At 62.3% G+C, this 19364-nt stretch overlaps 1 protein-coding gene across 6 annotated transcripts in view; it reads left to right on the top strand.

Moving 5' to 3' along the window:
- Positions 1 to 19364, top strand: part of MYO18A (myosin XVIIIA) — a 141163-nt gene that overhangs the window by 89579 nt on the left and 32220 nt on the right. For all 6 annotated transcript variants that reach the window (XM_077836370.1, XM_077836369.1, XM_077836371.1 and 3 more), the window contains 11 exons: positions 138 to 224; positions 4141 to 4282; positions 5486 to 5645; positions 6904 to 7090; positions 7983 to 8220; positions 11503 to 11612; positions 13240 to 13305; positions 15983 to 16111; positions 16941 to 17084; positions 18482 to 18571; positions 18782 to 18901. In XM_077836370.1, coding sequence (XP_077692496.1) covers positions 138 to 224; positions 4141 to 4282; positions 5486 to 5645; positions 6904 to 7090; positions 7983 to 8220; positions 11503 to 11612; positions 13240 to 13305; positions 15983 to 16111; positions 16941 to 17084; positions 18482 to 18571; positions 18782 to 18901 — 1473 coding nt within the window. The remainder of the gene's footprint in view (positions 1 to 137; positions 225 to 4140; positions 4283 to 5485; positions 5646 to 6903; positions 7091 to 7982; positions 8221 to 11502; positions 11613 to 13239; positions 13306 to 15982; positions 16112 to 16940; positions 17085 to 18481; positions 18572 to 18781; positions 18902 to 19364) is intronic.

Here is a 19364-nt window from a genome sequence, read left to right as displayed (position 1 = left end):
CTCTCCAGGGAAACCCCTGTGGTCTAATGTCCTGTAGATCCTATTCAGACTAATGTACTGACTGACCCTCTCTGGGTCCCGTAACTGTGATCTTTAGTCACACAGGCACTAACCCTTCGCCTGTCCGTCCTCTCTAGGAAAGCATAGAGCTTGCATTAGATGACCTAGAGCCCAGTACATCTGGCTCTGTAGCTGCTGTAGACCAAGCCTCACACCAAGCACTGGTAAGCACACATCGGGTTTAATGGCAAGAATTTCTCTCCCCTCTCCCCTGCCTGTGTCTAAAGCTCTTCTCCAGGCCCACAGCACCTTCTGCTCCCTGAGTCAGCAGCTTTGCGGGGCTGTCTAAGCAGTGACCAGGGAGTTGCACTTTGCTCTGGGCCACACTCTCGTACCCTGATCATGACAGGGCGGGGCAGGGAAACCTGGGGGGTTTTCTTGTATGCAGACAGGGCAAGGGGAGGCTCCATGGCTCCAAGCTCCCCTCGAAAGCAGGGTGTTTCCCTGTTCCTAGCTACACCCAGTAGAAACCCACCCAGTCACCAGTGCCCAGAAGCCTGCAGCAGGTTCTGCTGCCTTTGCTTTGCGTCCTCTGTCCCCAGGCAGATGCCCTCCTGGGGTTACATTCATGGGGAGATGCCAGGTTAACTCCCATGGTCAAATGCCAAGCAAGCTGGGATTGCAGCCAAGCTGGGAGCTGCTCTGTAGCAGCAGCCCTCATCCAGCTGGTTACCTGGCGCTAACATAGAGAGGCTTCTGGCGCTGGGTGGGGAGGCTGCTGGTAGCGGGGGCTTGCTCTGATCTGCTCAGGGTGGCGTTGATCTGCCCACTTGCTGGCAGGGCCAGTTCAGGGGAAAGCAGTTAGTCAGAGCTGTCGGGGAGGTGACCCTCCCCATGCAGGGGCAGGAGGGCTCAGTGGGAGGCACGGTCTTGTCTCTTCCCCTCCTTGGAGGAACAGCCGTCTCTTCCCAGTCTGACCTTACCACCACGCTCCTCTTCTCTGGGGTGGGCCATGGCCTCTCCATCAGCTCGTGGGCCGGCGTTTCTCCACTCGTCTCCAGGTTCACGTACAGCTTTGCAGACCGCCCAGCTCTCGGGTGGGAGAACTGCTTTCATTTCCCCTGTTGGTTCCCTGCATCCTGCTGGTGGCTCTGTGGGGTGGGCAGCTGAGGGTCACCTTGAGGGAAGCTCTCTGCTGGGGCTGTCTGGGGGGGAAGAGAGGTGATCACAGCCCCCCTTTCTTTGCTTTCTGCTGCGTTTCCATATGCCAGACTCCAGACCTCACAGCCCCTTTCTCAGCCACGTTCCCCCCATGCACTCTGTGCCCGAGGCTGGGAACAGCCCTGCTTCCCCTGGAGCCTGGCCACCCGTGTGACGGTGCTGCTTGTAGGAGCCAGCTGAGGTCGCTCATCAGGGTGAACTGCAAACAGAACGGGGCAAAACCCCACATGCTGGTGGATATTCCAACACTTAAATTTACCCAGCCAGCCCAAACCAGCTTCTATAGCACCTCCCTGGGTACTCAGACGTCCAAACAATGCAGTTCTCTTAAAATGCCCAGCCTCAGGCCTCCCTCCAGACACACCTGTCAAGCATAGGATGATAAATTCTGAAGATCTTATTTCATCATATAAAAGAAAAGGTTCTCCAGACCCCAAAGGACCAAGCCCCAGACCTAGGTCAAATAATAACTCAGATCTTACCCCAAATACACACTTATAGTAAATTCTTACTAACTAAACTAAAATTTATTAAAAAAGAAAAGAGAGAGTGTTGGTTAAAAGATCAATATACAGACAGACTTGAATTCAATTCTTGAGATCCAGGTACATAGCAGAGATGAGTTGCCAAAAGTCCTTTTAGAAATAGTCCATAGGTTATAGTCCAATGTCCGTATTCAGGTTGACTCCAGTGAGTGACTGGGGATCTCAATCCTTGTGGCTTAAGGTTTCCCCCTCTTGAAACCCAAAGCAGATCGGAGATGAAGAAGGATCGTGTCCCAAGGTTTTTATACATTTCCAGTAGCCTTTTGGCCTGAGAAAACAATAGGTTTAACTTTCCTTCTCCTAAACATCCTGGCAATTAGCACAGGGTAATTTATCCGTTAAGCAGTTCAGATACAGGTTACCACAACCTTCGAAGAGATATATAGACAATAACACTATTTCACTCGTCTTCCTAAATGTTAATATTCCTTTTTTGATCTTTGCGTCAAAGCTATAGCCATAGCCAAGACTTGCTTGCTTACATCACAAGACCTGAACAAACATCTCCCCTTCTACCTCTAACAAGGCAGACTTGCATTTCAAAGCTCTATTCATTTACATCTCTTCCTAACCAGTCTCTAAAGTTCGGCCATGGGTCAGGTCAGTCTGTGAGTTAATTAACTCTTTCTGGCCCTGTCACCCTTCAGTGAGATACTATATTACACTCATAACGTCACAACCCACCTGACCACATTTGCTGCCGAGCTGGGGGTTGCCATAGGGCAGCAGCACGGGTGGCTTTGCTCGGTGCTGAGGAGGGCGATCGTGCCGGGCAGATGGCTCAAGGCGGCGGGAGGGGGGTGAGATTTGGACGGTGGGGCCGTGTCGCCAGTAATTACCTCTCCCGTTAACGCCTTGGCCAATAAAGAAGCAGGAGAACAGCAGGCTTGCTGCCACTTCCCCTGGCGATGAAGAGGCTGCGTTAAGCACCGATCCATTGCTGTGGTTTATTGAACTTTCGGAATCAGACCAACACTGCCAGGGCCCTTCTCCTCCCCACTAGCGGTGATTACGGCAGGGGGCGGCCCTGCCCTGAACACCCAGGCAGTGCCGGAGAGTGCGGCTGAGTGCCGCAAAGCACATCTCCCCCTGCCTTGGGCAGGGGCGCAGAGAACCTGTAGCCTGGGGGGCTCTGGAAGCTCCCTAGGAAACCGGCACCATTGCCAGGGGCTGGTTGCTGGGTGCGGGAGGCACATGGGGGCCTGCTCTCCTGACTGCGTAGGGTCACTGCCCCCAGCACTGAAAGGCAGCTGTCTTGGACTCAGGGCTGAGCAGCACTTGAACAGCACAGGCTGGAAAGCAAAGGGTCCTGTGGCCCATTGGAGCATCAGGGAGCTTAGGGAGGCCCAGTGTCATTTCCGGCTCTAAGAGCTTCCCCTGGAGAAAAGGCCCAGCAGGGCTTCAATGGGCAGGACCAGGGCTTGGCATCCGTGGGAAGGAGCAGTGTGCCTGGGGCATGTTGGCAGGATGGGAGCGACAGGCTTGCCAAGGGGAACGAAGGCATCCAGGCTGATCCTCAGGGTGGCAGTGACAGGGGAACCTTACTGTGTAGCCTGGCTTGCGGTGCAGGGGGCGGCAGGGCAGTCGGCTGCATTAGCAGCCCTGCCCACCAGCCCAGAGGGCACTTAGGGAAACGACTCTCCCTGCACAGAGATCTTGCCACAGGCTCGATAGAAAATGACATAAAGTGTTAAAGGAGTGAAATGAATGCAGGCACAGGGCAGTGAGCCTCCCGTGGGGTGCATGCCATTGAGTAACACTAAGCCCACGGGACCCGAGTGCCCCCTGCCTGCAGGGCAGGAATTGCCTTGCTGGAGTAACCTGAATGGCTTCACCTTGTGCCCAGGCCCATGCGTGCAGGGTCACTGAGATGAGGCTGACCCATGGAGCAGGAGACGGCTCGGATTGATGGAGGCAGGGAGGGCCTCGGTCCCTCGCCCTGCTACCTGGCGAGAAGCCAGGGGAGCAGCCAGCGGCAGAATGGGAGAGCGTGGGCCTGAGATGTGGTGGGTGCGTCTCTCTGAGCTCTGCTTGGTGGTTTTGTCTGTCTCTGGATGTGGAGTACGTCGGTGGCTGAGTGCGAACACTCCTGGCTGACGTGTGTTTTACTGGCTCGGGTATTAAGTATTGATTCTTTCTCTGCAAAGAATCTATTCAGTGTTACTCAGAGCGAGGCGTTGCCGCTTGCTCTGACTGGTCCCGGGGAATGTGTCCCAGACTCCCGTAGGGCTAGGACAGGTACATAGCCACCCTCGGCACCTCTCTCCCTCTCCGGGGGGCTCTTGGCCCAGCGATGCTGCCAGTCCCCACGTGTCCGGCAGGTGGGGAGCAGACACAGTTCGGGTGATGTGTGCGGTTGGGACCGTCTCTGCAGGTGTGCTCCTTGGCCCGCACGGATGAGGCCCGTGGGCTCCTGTGGCTGCTGGAGGAGGAGGCTTTGCAGCCTGCAGGGAATGAGGACACGCTGCTGGAACGGCTCTTCGCCTACTACGGGCCCCAGGAGGGAGATAAGAAAGGTACGGGGGGAGGCCAGCCCTCCCCTCTGCAGGCCTAGCCAGGCCATCTGCACTCTTCCCCCGCCCCCCGCTCCTGGCTCTCTCCGAAGTGAGGCTTCCAGTCCAGTTGTTTCCTTTGCACAGGAAACATACAATGCGTGTGGCCTGTGTGTGCCAGGAGCCCCACAGGCTCAGGGGTGGGGCCATGCACCCCTCCAGGGGCAGGTGGGGCATCTGGGCAGGAGATGGGGGAGGGGAGGCTCCTGTCCTGTGCGTAGGGCTGCTCTCCAGCTCTGGCAGCTCTGCCCAGTGGGGAGTTCTGTGCTGTTCACCCCAGGCTCGTGCTGCAGGGCCAGCAATAGCCAACTGGGTGTACGGGCTTGGGCTGGAGACCCGGGGAGGTGCCCAGAGCCCAAGCAGACATGTCTGTGCCCCTCAGCATGAGCCCAAATCAGTTGACCTGGGCTCTGGGACTTGCTGGCGCAGTTCTATGTGGTGTCGACGTCGCCTCGGTTTCCTTGTGTGTGAGCTTTGCCAGGGCTCTTGTGCTAAGTTCCCTGTAAGCTGTGTGGCCATGCAGGCACTCAGGGAACCCACCTGGGGACCTGCCAGGGGAGGGGTGCTATTCCCCTAGCCCCCACCTAGCCCAGCCCCCAACCTGCTGCGGCCATGGCGCCCCTCCCCTGGCCCCAACTCAGTCTGTGGCCTGGACCTGCTGGGGCAGCCTGGATCTAGGTGCGGCCGGAGTAGGCCTCCCCCGGCCCAGACCTGTGGGGCTGGGAGAGGGGTGCCTTTCCTGCAGCCCAAGCCCCAGAGATCCCACGGCCGGGAGAGGAATCTCTCCCCCCCAAGCCCAAGTGCTGCTGCAGGGAGGGAGTGCAGGGGGGAGTCCTCTTTCCTCGCCATAGCCCTGGAGCAACCCCCTGCACCTCAAACCCCTCACCCCCGGCTCCACCCCAGAGCCCTCACCCCCTGCATCCAACCCTCTGTCCCAGCCCTGAGCCCCCTCCCACACGCCGAACCCCTTGGCCCCACCTCCACCACAAGAATTTTGTTATGTGCACCGATATGTAGGTGATGTGTCACGCAACATTCATTCCGTGCACAGGTGGGACAGATCCGAGGGAGCACTGCTCTTGTACCTCGGTGGCCCAGGGCAGGGATTCCCTCTTGGTGCCTGGCCTGCGGGGGACCGGTTCATTGATGGGGTTTCTGTCCCTACAGGTCACAGCCCGATACTGCGCAGCGACAAGCCCCACCACTTCTTCCTGGGTCACAGCTACGGCACCAACTGGGTGGAGTACGACGTCACAGGCTGGCTGCATTATGTCCGGCAGAACCCAGCCTCTCAGCACGCTGCAGCTATCCTGCAGGACTCTCAGAAGTAAGCAGCGGCTGAGCAGTAAGAGGCTCTTGCTGGGCTCAGGGCCTGGGGTGGGCAGGCACAAGACATGTCCCCCAGGGTGGGGAGGCTGGCGTGGCTCCTCTGCCGGGGTGGATCACGCTCATCAAAAGGCAAAATTGTTATTTCCAGTCCCCCAGGAGCAGCTGCTGAGCAGGGGGCAGCTGGGTAGTCACTGTGCTCTTAAGGGGAGAAGCAGCCTCTTTCTTTTGAGCAACACGGTTGCAGTGGCTGGGTGACCTCTCAGGCCCCATTCCACCATTCTGCCCCCCTGGCTGGGTCACGCTGCAGGCAGCGGGCTGTAGGCTGCGTGTTCATGGCCTCTCGCCACAGACTGTGTGGTGTGACAGTGGGCTGTGGTCCTGGGCCACGCTGGTCTCTACAACGCTAGTTTAAAGGGCCCCAGGAGGCTCTCTGGAAAGTTGAGTCTTGGTTTTGCTGCAAACCTGTGAATTCCGCATCTCCGCCTCCGGGCTGGTGACCCGTGTGTTCCCATCCCCGCCAGGCATCCATGGCCCAGTGCCGCGCTGCTCACCTCGGGGTCTGTGGAGCTGAGCCAGCAGCGAGAGCAGTGATCTGATCGTGCCCGGGACGGTTAGGGGAAGAGATAGCATGCCTGGGCCGTCTCTCCCCTGGGAGGGGTGCGCAGTGCTGCTGGGGCCGAAGCCTCTGCTTCCAGCCCTGTCTGGCGTCTGGACTGCGGAGGGATTTCTCGGCATCGCCAGCGCTGGGTTAGGAGGTGCTCTCCTAACCCTTCTGCCAGTGCCTGAGGCAGACTGCGTGCAGGCACTTTCCGCACGAAAGTGGCAGTCGCCATGTTTCAATCTCCCGGAGCTGCCCTGCTGGGCTTCGTCAGCCTCCCTTCCGTGCACCCGTGCAGGTGTGTCTGCTGGCTTTGTGCCTCTCCCGCTGCGGGTGCTGCTGCCTGCCCCCCGAGTGCTTGGCGGGACTCCAGTCGCGCAGTTCTGCTCCCGTGCGTCCCCGGCTCTCCGCTCAGCTGGGGGACGGGACTGTGGGTTCTAACGTATGCTCTCTCGGCCGACCCAGAGACAAACAGGAGGTCGTGCACTGAAACGCACATTCCTGCACTCCCCAGAGCAGGTGAGACCCTGGCGCTGAGTCCTGTGCGGTGCCCGGTAATGGCCACCCTCAGCCTGCTGTAGCTGGATTTGTATCATTTCCCTGGGCCGTGGCAGGGAAGGGCGTGGGGCGGCTGGTCACCTTCTCTCTCTGCTGGCAGGAAAATCATCAGCAGCCTGTTTATGGGCCGGGCAGGTACGGCCATGGTGCTGTCGGGGTCCATCGCCGGCTTGGAAGGCGGGTCTCAGCTGGCCCTGCGCAGGGCTACCAGCATGCGCAAGACCTTCACCACGGGGGTGGCAGCGGTGAAGAAGAAGTCGCTGTGCATTCAGATCAAGCTGCAAGTGGTGAGTGGGTGAGCTGCAGCCTGAGCATGGCAGAGCCAGCTCCAATGACCCCTCCCTGCTCCCAGGGGCCAGGGCCCCGGTCTCCCACAGGTGGGCAACAGCCAGGGATGGAGCTAGGAGCCCGCGGGAATCCCTGCGCCCAGCCGTTTGCTCTAAGCACTGGCCCACGCCGTCTCTCAGCTGCCCTGCTGCTTTATATTGGCACTGCAGGTCACACTGTCCCTTGTGCGGGCACGCTGCTTTGCGCGGGTCCCAGGCATTGCTCATGGGCCTGGCTGCAGGAGGCAATGCTGAAGTTACCTGCCCAAATAGCCAGGCAGCGGGTGCCCATCTCCCCACTTCTCCTGCTGGCAGGGCTCCCCTGGTCCCCCTGCCCTCACTGCACAGCTGTGCCCGAGAGCCCTGGAGGGGTGGTGTTCCCCTCTGCCATCTGGTCTATCTACATTCACTGGGAGAGCCTCTCTTCCGTGCCCCAGTAACCGTGGCAGCAGGTACCGGGGTCCCTGCGGGAGCTGCCACTACCCCCGGTGCCAGGCTGGAACCAGCATCTGCCGTTGGTGCTGCGTGCGCAGCCCCAGTGCGGAGACGTGGGAGGGGGGCAGATCTGACCTGGGTGCAGCTCTCTGTGCTGGGGCAGCCTCCCACGGCCCAGGCCAAGCTGCTGGGTAACGCCACCGGTGGGGTTAGAGTGACCCCCCAGCCCGACGGCACCAGCTGCAGGGGCTCTGCCTTCCCCAGACAAAGCTGCAGAATCATGGCTGATCCTAGAGGCAGTTTCTCCTTCTGGCCCTTTTGCCCCAAGGTCACTCACCCCAGTTTCTGCCACCTTGGGTGAAGGCCGTGCCCAAGCCCCCTGGCACGCCCAGGCTGAGCCATCCTCTCCCTGCCCCAGGATGCTCTGATTGACACCATCAAGAAGTCGAAGGTCCACTTTGTGCACTGCCTCCTGCCCAAAGCGGAGGGCTGGAGCGGGGACCCCAAGGGGCTGGCGGCCCGGCGGATCAGCAGCAGTGAGCTGGACCTGCACGGGGAGCACTGTGAGGCGGGGCTCATGCAGCTCGACGTGCCCCTGCTGAGGGCCCAGATCAGGGGCTCCCGGCTCCTCGACGCACTGCGCATGTACCGGCAAGGTTTGTGCCGTCTTCTGGGGTGGTGGGCTGGCTGAGCTGTTCCCCGCGGGTCCAGGGCTGTTCTTCCAGAGCAAAGGGGTGCAGTTCCTTGCTGTGCAGGCAGCCCCATCATCCAGATCCAAACAAGCCTGCTGGACTTCACAGCGGTATGCATGGGAGGGCCAGAGAAACGAGAGGGACCCTGTGCCTGTGGGGTGCAGAGAGGGGCCCAGGGACTGGTCCTTCATCACTGCAGGTAATGGGTACTGGCATGTGGCACTGCCCATTGCTGCATTCAGTGCAGCTCTGCCAGGGCGGGCGCTGCCCTCAGGGACCAGGGAAGCCAGATGGGAATTTTCTGAGCTGTGGACGATGAAGAGGAGGCAAATCCCTTAACTGGATTCCAGGGTAAATACTGGGGCATTCCCTTCCTCCCCACAGGAAGGAGGCAAGTGACACTCACCCTGCTTGTAAGCCAGGCACCCAATGGAGAGAGGTGGGGCCCAGCTCACATCACAGCAGGGGGCCAGCTAATGCCAGGGGGCAGCCTTGGCAAAGGCGCTAAGAACTGAGCTGGCTCCTGGAGAACAAGCTCCCTTCTTATCTCTGGAGAAGCAGATCATGCTCCCGGTTCTGGGCTCTGAGCTGGCCCTCTGTCGTGGAGTCCCCGGGCGATGCTCTGGAACTGCTCCCTACGAAGCCAGTCAGGACTCTGGGGAAGTCTCCTTTCTGTGAGCAGCCTGTCTGCAGGACACACAGCTCACCCAGCTTCCACCTTCCTGGGTCTGGCCTCAGAGCATTCAGCTTCCTCTGCCCCTCCGTGCGCTTCCCACAGCCAGTCCGCCCAGGCGGGGTCCTGGGGAAGCCAGAGGGTCCTGCCCCCCAGCTTCACAGTCAGACCTGACTCTCAGCCAGCCAGTAAAACAGAGGTTTATTAGACGACAGGAACATGGTCTAACACAGAGCTTGTAGGTGCAGAGAACAGGACCCCTCAGCTGGGTCCATTTTGGGGAGCAGTGAGCCAGACAACCACGTCTGCACTTCACTCCATGTCCCAGCCAGCCCCAAACGAAAACTCTCTCCAGCCCCTCCTCCTCTGGGCTTTGTCCCTTTCCCCAGACCAGGAGGTCACCTGATTCCTTTGTTCTCCAACCCTTTAGCTCTCACCTTGCAGGGGGGAAGGGCCCAGGCCATCCGTTGCCAGGAAACAGGGTGTCGGCCATTCTCTGTGTCCAGACCCCTGCACACACCTGCCCTCTAGGGCTCTGCAAGGATCATACACCCTTACCCCACCACCTAGAGACTTAAGAACTGCCTAGGGGAAACTGAGGCACCCCCACACTATTCAGAGGAAACATTAAGAACAGTCCCGCGTCGTCACACCCTCGTCAGCCGGGCGGCTGTGACCTCCCACGAGAGCAACCTTCCGGGAGAACAGCCCACCGGCCCTGTGCCGCAGACAGGCCTGGGGGGCTGAGCCTCGCTCCCGGAGAGCTTGGGCTACAGACCAGTGCCTGCTTCTGCCTCCCAAACCAAACAACCCTGCGGGAGAGCTTGAGAGAACTCTGGGCTGTGTGGGAGGTGCTCCGAGGTCCCGGTGCTGGGCCCTCTAGGCGGGATTGAGTGGTCAGCAGAGGAGAGCGTGTGAGCCAGTGCTGCTCCCCCGGCTGTGCCTGCTCTGTGGGGAGAGGCCTTCACTCTCCAGGGCTCTCAGCCCCTTTCCCTGATTGAGAAACGGGACACAGCTGGTCAGTGCTGACTGCAGGTCGGCTGCTCCTTGCTCGGCAGGGGAGAGAATGAGATGCCCTCCATTTATCAGTACGGACATCCTGCCCTGGAGCCGGTGTTTATTATTTCAAAACCAGATCACTGCTCTGAACCAAAATCAATGTGGCTCGCACAGCCCGGGATCGATTGCCCACGGCCGCCTGGGCTGGGATAGGCTCAGCCCCCATCCATAGCACCGATGATGAACTAAGAAGTGAAGCATCAACTCTGCTATCTTTGCATATAAATGTAATTGCAGTCTAGGTACAGTCCACAGCAGGGTCTGTTCATAAGATCCCCGGTCACTTGATTCAGTTACACATGCTCGCCTCAGCCCTGTCCCCAAGTCAGGCGTTCGGCTGGCTTCTCTCCGGAGCTGGCAGAAAGCCAGGCCACGTCAAAGCACGTTTGAGAAACAGCCAGGCTCTGTTTATGGCAGCTGTTGGGGGGTAGCATGGTTGGATGGTGCACTGCCCCTGCCGAGAGCTTGGGCGTGGACGCCTTCACCGGCATGCTGTCCGAGGTGCCAGTGCTCTCCACAGCGGTAACGCCCTGGGTGCCAAGCCAGCCCTCCCGCAGCTCTGCCGCTAGGCTGGGCTCTGTCCGTGGACTCAGGAGAGAGGGGCCTCCCACCCCAGTGCCGGCCCTGCCTCGCCTTGCGGGATTTGCACCAGCTGATGGAGACGCTGCGTCTCCAGGTGCTCACCTGCCCTCTCGCCCCAGGGCTGCAATGGGGCCCCTCACCCTCCGCAATGGCAAGGAATTGCCTGAGCGGCTCTGTCTGAAACAGCTGCTGGGCCCCCCTCCAGAGGTGGCTGCACTTCAGTGGCTGTGTGTGGTTTAGCTCTCCGTTCCCCTCCCTTCCGCAGGGAACGAGCCCTTTGGGCCACATCACGCCTGCTGCCTATGCCTGGCGCCCTCCAGGCTGGGCTCTTCCCTGGCACTGGGGGTGCGGCAGAGTGCTCCCAGCACCCGCTGCAGCCGTGTGGCTGGGCCTTGGCTGGCGGGAGCTTGACTGCAGCAGAGGGCTGGGTGAGAGGTGCAGCTTGGAGAGGCAGTGTGTGGATGTCCTGGGTGGCTGGCCCTGCGCACTGGGCATGGCGGGTGGGTGGATGCAAGTGTCAGGGAGGTCTCTGTGTCTCCAGCGTCCTGCGCACGGTGCTGCCAGACGGTCCCTGCACTCCGAGGCCTGGGGAGGGGCAATCCCAGAGCCTCTGGAGGGCGAGGCCACGCATTAGGCCGGCAGGCAGGCTCTTCCCTGGGGCTTTATAGCCCAGCTGGGTCCCCACCGTGCTTTGTGGCAGCGGGGCATGGGAACTGCTTCCCCTACCCCCTTCTGCTCCACCTTCAGGGGCTCCAGGTGGGGCTGTTCACCCTCCTGGGCTGGTGCTGGGTGAGGCAGCTGCACCTGGTGCTGGCCTGAAAGCAGCCCTGTGCACACCACCGCCACCCAGCTCCTTCCTGCAGGCTCCTGAGTCTCTGCCCTCCCGCGCCAGAGGCCAAGACACATGCCCGCTCTCCTGTGCTCTACCCCAGGCTACCCGGATCACATGGTCTTCTCGGAGTTCCGGCGGCGCTTTGACGTTCTGGCCCCTCACCTGACCAAGAAACACGGGCGGAATTACATCGTCACGGACGAGAAACGGGTGCGTGTTGGAGCCGGGCAGGCCACGAGAGCTGCCCCTGTATGTCGCGTGATGGCGGTGCCCAGATCATGGTGCCAGGGGCTGCGCGTACACTGGTCGCGCCTGCCCTGAAGAGCTCAGGACGGGGAATGGAGACTGAGATTGGCAGTGACTTGCCCAAAGGCAGAGCTGGGCATAGAGCCCAGCTCTCCTGAGTGCCAGGCCAGTGCTCTCGGCCCAGGCCACGCTGCCCCCGGAAGAGCCCGTGCTAGAGAATGGTGAGAGGAGTGCCCGCGGGGGCTAGTGTAGCCAAGGCTCTGGATACTGGCCCCTTCCCTTCAGCTGAGAAGGGGAGCCTGCTGCAGCTGACCCTCCTCTTTTGAAGACCGTCTGTGCCTGGCGCGTGCCCCTGCTCCTCTGTTCCCGGCAGGTGTCGTGTCGTGGCTCCCCAAAGCCCCACTCCCACGGCCCCTGCGCTAGGTGCTGGATGGGGACGTGGGAAGTGCCGGAGCCCCACAAGGCGTTGTCAGTGGAGAGAGTCTGTGTACAGTGCTGCAGTCGAGGCTGGAGAGGGACAGGTCATGCAGCGAGTGGTGTGGCCTGGGGGCTTATAGGGGTGGGTGGCAGATTCCAGAGGTTCCCGCTGCTGAGAGACCAGGCAGGGACTTGTACCCAGCATGGCTTTGCTGTGGCTGGGAGCACAGTGCGTTTCACAGAGTGGGGAGCTGGCGCTTCCGCACTGGGCATTTGTGCTGGTCGAGCTCTGCAGCAGAGAGGACTGATCCCACGTGCTGGGTTTTGCTGAGGGCTCCCGTTGGCCTGAGCCTAGCCCTGCAGCTGGCAAAGACCTTCTGTGCTCGCAGTGGGGTCTAGCTGGCGGCATTGCTAACGCCCGGCCATGTGAAGGCTCTAGCCTGTGATGGGAATGCAGGACGAAGCCACGTGAAGCACCTGGTCTGGACCCTAGTGAGGGCTGTGTTTCCTGGTTCACCACTAAGCACTGGAAGAGTGTTGAACACACCTGGCGGCCTGCCAGGACTGTGTAGGCAGGTCACAGAAGGGGGGACCGGCATATCCCAGTGGGGCAGGCAGGTGGCCCCTCTCCAGCCCTTGCCTACCATCTAGTGTGTCTCATGACCAGGCTGGCTGGCAGCTGGGCACTGGCTGCGTGGGCAGCGGAGAAGCTGAGCTATGCACTGAGTGCAGTGTGGGAAGGGGGCTGGGAGGCCAGGCAGCTCCAGGAGACAAAGGCTCCCTTGGCTAGCCGTGACCTCCTCTTCCTTCCCCTAGACGAGCATGTGGGACCTGGGGCGGGGACGGTGCTCGCTGCACCTCGGAGCTGGCAGCACGTGCCTGCCTGGGGAGCGATGGGGAGCAAGCAGCTCTCCCTGGAGACAGTTTGTGTGGCTGGGAGTGCAAGAGGGAGTCCCCTGAGTGCAGAGGGCACGTGCCGTGGTGCGGGGGATAGGGGCATGTCAGCACTCTGCTGCCCGCTGGGTTCGGTGCCCCTTTGCTCTCAGCGGGGCTCGTTAGCAGTGCGGAACTCTAGCTCAGCTGGGAAGTGTTTGTCGTGTCTGCGAGTACAGCCGTGTATTCCTGCCACACCTCCCTGCAGCTGAGTCGTCCCCCCCCCCCCTTTTTCCTGCAGGCTGTGGAGGAACTCCTGGAATCGCTGGACCTCGAGAAGAGCAGTTACCACATGGGCCTGAGCCGGGTAAGCCTCCCAGCGTTCCTGCCGTTCCCAGCCAGCCGCTCGGGGGCCCGTCCCAAGCTCTGCGCAGCCCCTCGCCCTAGCGGGCTGGCAGGCTCGGCACCCCAGCGCTGCCCCTCGGGGAGGTGAAGCCAGTCACAAACGCGCTGTATGGGGCACCTCTTGGTGCCCACACCATGCTCGCTGGGGCCCCTGGCCATGGTGCGTGCTGGGGGATCGCAGCAGAGCAGGGCCAGGCTGACAGCACATTCCCAGCTGACTGGGCCGAGTCCCCGTGGGCGCACTGCTCCCTCTGCAGAGCCTCGCCTGGGCAGGCCAGCTCACTGCCCCACTGCACCTCCTCCTGGCCACTCAGCCCAGGCTGCTTCCCAGAACCTCATGTGGCAACGGGGCCGTTGTGCACCTTGCTGGGGACACAGGCTGCAGCCATGAGGCGTCCATGTCTCTCACCCATGTCCTGTCGGTGGTTCCCAGCATAGGGCTGGGATTGTGGGGAGGGCTGCTTGGCACTGCTTGTCCACACCCCCCACACACTCTGGAAGTGGCACCAGGGGAGCATGAGTTGGGTTGCAGTGTATTGAGAGCAGCAGAGGATCTCTGCTTGGCCCTGGGGGCGTGGGGTGCTGCTCGCTGGTGCCCCCAGCTCTGAGTGGCTGAGCAGTGGGATGGGGGGGGCCATGAAGCAGCCATCTGGCCCCAGAGCCAAGTTATGCAAGATCTCAGGCCCCAGCATTCACAGCGGCAGCTCAAACAACTGCGAGCCCCCCTGCAGCATAGCTTCCCACTCCCTGCCCTGCCCAAGCTGCTACTCTGAGTCCCTGGTACTCGGAGGCCTGGGTCCTGCTCCCCAGACCCATAAGGTCAGTGCCACCCTGACCACGAACCACCCCGGCAGGCGGGGGAAGCAGGGGATTCTTGGGTACAAGCTCTGCCTGCCTTCCCCTTTGCTCTGGGCCCAGCCTGGGGCAGACGAAGCCCTGTGGGAGCGTGGCCTGTCTGCAGTGGGTCAGGTGGGCTGAGCTGTACAGCGTGGGAAGGGGGCCAGGAGGCCAGGCAGCTTCAGGAGACAAAGGCTCTTTCTGGGTGTCGGGTTTGCGGGCCAGGCTAGGCTTCCCCACACTGGATGCTGGGACAGGAGGGGCCGTGTCTGCACGTCCCGCCCGCAGAATTCCAGTGGGCTGAAGGAATAAAAACTGGACGAGCTCTGCCCGGCCCCAGTACCCACCCAGGCCCCCACTACCACCGGCCGGTAGCACCACAGGGGCAGCCTTGCCAGGGATGGGGCCATAGAGCCAGCAGCCGCGGTGTGTCTCCCCTGCTCAGGAGCAGGGGATGCTGGAGGGCCGAGTGCCAGGACCACCTACTATTGAGGCCTGCTCCATGGCACTGACTGCAAGGGGCGACTGGCACGTCACGCTGCGGGGGGCCTCCGTCCGGGATTGGCACCTCTCCCTGGGCTGGCGAGGCACAGCAGCCCTGAAGGGCCAGCTCGTCTCCTGGCAGAGGCCAGACCGCTCTGTGCCACATGGCTCATGTGAGAAGACAGCCGGGGCCTCGGAGAGCATGGGGGTGGAAGTGAACGTGTCATGTTCTCCCAGCCCAGCACCAGAGACCCCCCACCCCGGATCTGCACACGGGGCATCGCAGCCATTGCTGTCGGACAGATGCGTTCACTCTGCAGTGACTCCTCTGGCTTATTGTTACCTAGGGGTGTCTGGGGCTGGAGCCGGGGCCCCCCAGAGTAAGGAGGTGGTGGGAGACGCTGTGCTGGAGCGAGGGCAGAGGCGAGCCGACTGCACCGCCTCTGGCCCAGCCTGGTAGACCAGTCTTCTGCGCGGCCCCTGGGGCGGGTTATCGCCCCATCTGCTCCCCAGCCGTCCGTCTCCCCAGCCGTCTGTCCGTCCGTCCCCCAGTCAGTCTGCTCCCTAGCCGTCCATCCCCCCATTCTGTCTGGTCCAAAGCACACAGGTCCCAATCAGCTCCAGTTGTGGCATTTGCACCCACCTTGTGTAAGGGTTGTGTCCGTTAGTCACAGCTCATCTCCAGGGCGCGGTCCCAGCAGGAGAGGGGCTGGGGTGGTCTGGCTGCACATTGTGCCCCGGCACGGCGGGCAGTGCTGTAGCCCAGGGCAGTGGCAGAGGCTGCCTGAAGGCAGCAAGCTGGCATGGGAGCTGTTCTGTCCGTGAGGCCAGCCAAGTGGGTGTGAGACTATTTGGGGTCACTCCTATAGCTCTGTCTCCCGGCCCCCTGCTTGGCTCCGGCAGTGGGGGCAGCTCAGAGCAGTCTCGTCTCGGGGAGGCAAGCCTGCGGGAGCAGCGTTGCACAGAGCTGCCGTTGCTTGGGGAGCTCCAGGCAAGGAGAGGCAGAGATGCTGGGGGGTCGGAGGGAGCTGCCTGTCTCCAGTGCAGCCTCTGGCCTCATGCCAGGATGTCACCGTGGCGGCTCTGCCTGGTGCTGCCAGCTGCACGGATCCCCTCTGACCAACAGTGCAGGGTGCGGCCGTGCTCCGGCTCCCCACCCACACACCGGCCCCTCTGTGCACGAGTGGGCCAGGCTGGCTCGCAGAGTGGCCGATGCCGGGTGCCTGTGAGGATGGGGGCATTGAGCTTTCTGCAGTGTCCGGGGCGGGGCCCCCTGTCTGCCCCCCGGGGCTCTGCTCACCTGCTCTCCTCCCCCGCAGGCGTTTTTCCGGGCAGGGACCCTGGCCAAGCTTGAGGAGCAGCGAGACGAGCAAACGAGCAAGAACATTGCACTCTTCCAGGCTGCGTGCAGGGGCTTCCTGGCACGCCAGCACTTCAAGAAGAGAAAGGTATTCAGCAGGGCAGCCCCCCTGCCGCGCCCGCCCCCGGTCCCCTTCCCGTTTACATACCACCCCGGCAGCTGCATGACTTCACCTAAAATGGGCAGCTCTGCCTCGAGCGCCGCCCCCTCCGAGCTGGGCTTCCCCTGGGGGGGTCCTGCCTGCCTGCGTCCTGCAGGGCACCCAGCACGGAGGAGACAGAGCTGCTCCTGCTCTCCCCTGCTTTTCGGTGAGGTCCCAGCGTGCCGGCAGCCGCCCCCTCTTGAGGAGCTGGGCAGGAGGGCTGCGTGGGGGCTGGGGAGGGGGAGGTATCTCCCACTGGCTTCTGTGCACTCCAGGCTGCAGCCTGCCTCGTCTTGTTGCTGGAGCCGGGGAGCCAACGTTATGGGTACATAGGCACTGCCCGCAAGTTGGCACTCCCTGCACCACAAGGGGGCTGTGTGCGGCTCCGCGGGGCAGGGGCTCTTCCATTAAGATAAGTAGCTGTGTCAGCTCTTACTTGTGTTGTTGAAGAGTCCATAAAGCAGAGCTTGTGCGGGTGTCAGCAGGATTAGCGTTGATGGCTGCGTGGGAGCTTGGATTCATCCAGCAGTAAAGAAAGCAGGTGCAGTTGTTCTAGGGAGGGTGACAGGAGCGGCTATGCAGGCAGACGGGGGCTCTGCTCCACCAGGCCCCTGGCAGGCAATGCCTCCCCACTGACCCAGGCCTCCATGTTCTCCACATGGGATTGCCTCTTGGCAAAGCCAGGCGCTGGGCTCCCCCGGGTGGAGTCACTCAGTGCAGGGAAGGCAGCTCTGGCCCAGGGTAGGGCTGCCCTGACCCTGGCTGCTTTCCCCAGATCCAGGAGCTGGCTATCCGCTGTGTGCAGAAGAACATCAAGAAGAACAAGGGGGTGAAGGACTGGCCCTGGTGGAAGCTCTTCACCACCGTGCGGCCCCTTGTCGAGGTGCAGCTGACAGAGGAGCAGATCCGGGGCAAAGACGTGCGTAGGATCTCAGCCGTAGCCGCTCCGGGGACGGGAGTCGCTCCGGGCTGTCTGAAGGGGAGTGCAAATGGGAAACTGGCCTTGCCCCCTCCTCAGGAGGGTTTTCCAGCCGGCTCATGGCAGTGCTGCTGCTGGGCTGGGAAGCATGCAGGGAACCCCCTCCACAAATGGACTTTGGGGCGAGTTCCCGCCTGCTCTGGGGGTCACACAGGGCTCAGACTGGGTCACCTTCTGTCCTGGGCTCTGCACGGCAATGTGAGGAGCCATGGTACGTGTGCACGCTCAGGGGGAGGCGTGCAAGGACGGGGTGCCGGGCATCTCTCACCCAGCCTGATTCCAGTGAAGGAGCAAATACCTGGCTAATTTCTGGATCGGCTTGTCGATAGCATTGCGAGAGGCTGTGTTTGCATGGGCCCGATTGCCAGGCGTGGCAAATGGAGCTAAAGCTCTGTGCCGAGAGGCTGCTGCACTGTGTGGGGGCGGCTGGCAGCCTGGCCCTTCCCCTCTGCTGGAGAACTGCGGCTCAGTGCCTGGGAAGGAAACCTCCCCTGGCAGCCGTCGAAGGGCAGGAGGCCAACCTAGAGTGTGCCAGGCTGTCATCTGCCTCCTCCTTGCCCTCCCCGACTGCCCCCAGCCCTGGGCCTGGCTGGCGGCGCTGCCGGCCGAGCCAGAGCCCCCTGCGCTGGGGTGCCCCTGGCCTCAGTGGCAGAAGGGATGGGCGACGTCTACGTGGGTGTGTGATGCTGACCGGGCGGCCTGAGCCTCCCGCAGCCCGTTCGGGTTACTGGCATCAAGGGGTCAGTCTACCGGTAGCCGAGAGCCCTTCTCGCCTGTCTCTGGCTGCGGCTGGAGCGCGGCGGAGCTGCTGGGCCCAGCCGTGCCGCTCCCTCTGCCTCAGATCAGCCTCCTGCACAGGGAGGTGGGGGGGTGCCCCTTTGCCATCTGCAGGCCGCTGGGCTGGGCCGGGCCGGGATCAGCTCCTGGGACCCTCCCATGGGCCCGTTAGGTGCTGAGCCCGGAGCCCTTCCCAGCTGCGGCCTTGTCACCATGGCTGCATGCTGGATTCTGTGAGGTGGCAGTGGAGGAGAGCGGGGAGACGTGGGGTGGGGGGAAGATGCACTCCAGAGATGGGTTTGAAAGTGACATCCTGTCGTAGACCAGGCTGCGGGAAAGGCCATGCAGAGTGCTCAGCACAGAGAGCCCCAGCCCCCTGCGTGCCCCTCCCAGCCCTGCTGGCGTGGGGGGCCAGCAGCACTGTGGGGCTGAGACCCCCAAACTGGCATCAGTTACTAACAGCTCAGTTCCTGCTGCCTGGAGGGGCCCTGCTGTCCCAGCCCTGGGCTCCCCCAGCCCTGGTGTGGTGATGCCCCCCCTCATTGCCGTCTTTGTTCCAGGAGGAGATCCAGCAGTTGAAGGGCAAGCTCGAGAAGGTGGAGAAAGAGCGCAGCGAGCTGCGGCTAGGCAGCGACCGGCTGGAGAGCAGGGTATGTCAGGCTGGGCATGTGGGCGCCGTGCCAGCTGCCTTCCCAGGCTTGCTGTGTGGTCTGGCGGGTACAGGGGAGAGGGGTGGGTCCCTTTCCTGGTCCCTGTGGAGGCCCCATTGCCAGGCCCCGCCTTGCTGCGATCCCTGGGCACTGCCCCTTCCCCCCGCCCCGGCCATGGCGCCCTCTCAGCCTCGCACTGCGGATCCCCAGGTGGCAGAGCTCACGGCCGAGCTGACGGACGAGCGGCACACGGGGGAGTCGGCCTCCCAGCTGCTGGATGCGGAGACGGCCGAGCGGCTGCGGGCGGAGAAGGAGATGAAGGATCTGCAGGTGAGGGGGGCTGGCTGCCGGCGCACTCCACCGTTGCCTCTGAGCTCTGCTCCGAGAGCAGCCTCCTTTCGCAGGGGCTGTGGGAGCCTGGAGCAGGACACCCAGCCGCACACCAGCAATGGGTCCTGCTCCCCCCAGGTCTGGCAATGCCCCCTATGCCTACACACCAGCCACCTCTTCCCCCAGCCCTGGGCTCCCCCCCCCCCCCCTCCCCAGGTCTGGCAATGCCCCCTATGCCTACACACCAGCCACCTCTTCCCCCAGCCCTGGGCTCCCCGCCCCCAGGTCTGGCAATGCCCCCTATGCCTACACACCAGCCACCTCTTCCCCCAGCCCTGGCTCCCCGCCCCCAGGTCTGGCAATGCCCCCTATGCCTACACACCAGCCACCTCTTCCCCCAGCCCTGGGCTCCCTGCCCCCCCCGCAGGTCTGGCAATGCCCCCTGTCCTACCCACAAACGCCC

Source organism: Eretmochelys imbricata, chromosome 17 (genome assembly GCF_965152235.1).
Source record: "Eretmochelys imbricata isolate rEreImb1 chromosome 17, rEreImb1.hap1, whole genome shotgun sequence".
Lineage (NCBI taxonomy): Eukaryota > Metazoa > Chordata > Testudines > Cheloniidae > Eretmochelys > Eretmochelys imbricata.
Note: the sequence above shows the minus strand (reverse complement) of the source record. Positions and strands in the feature narration are given on the sequence as shown.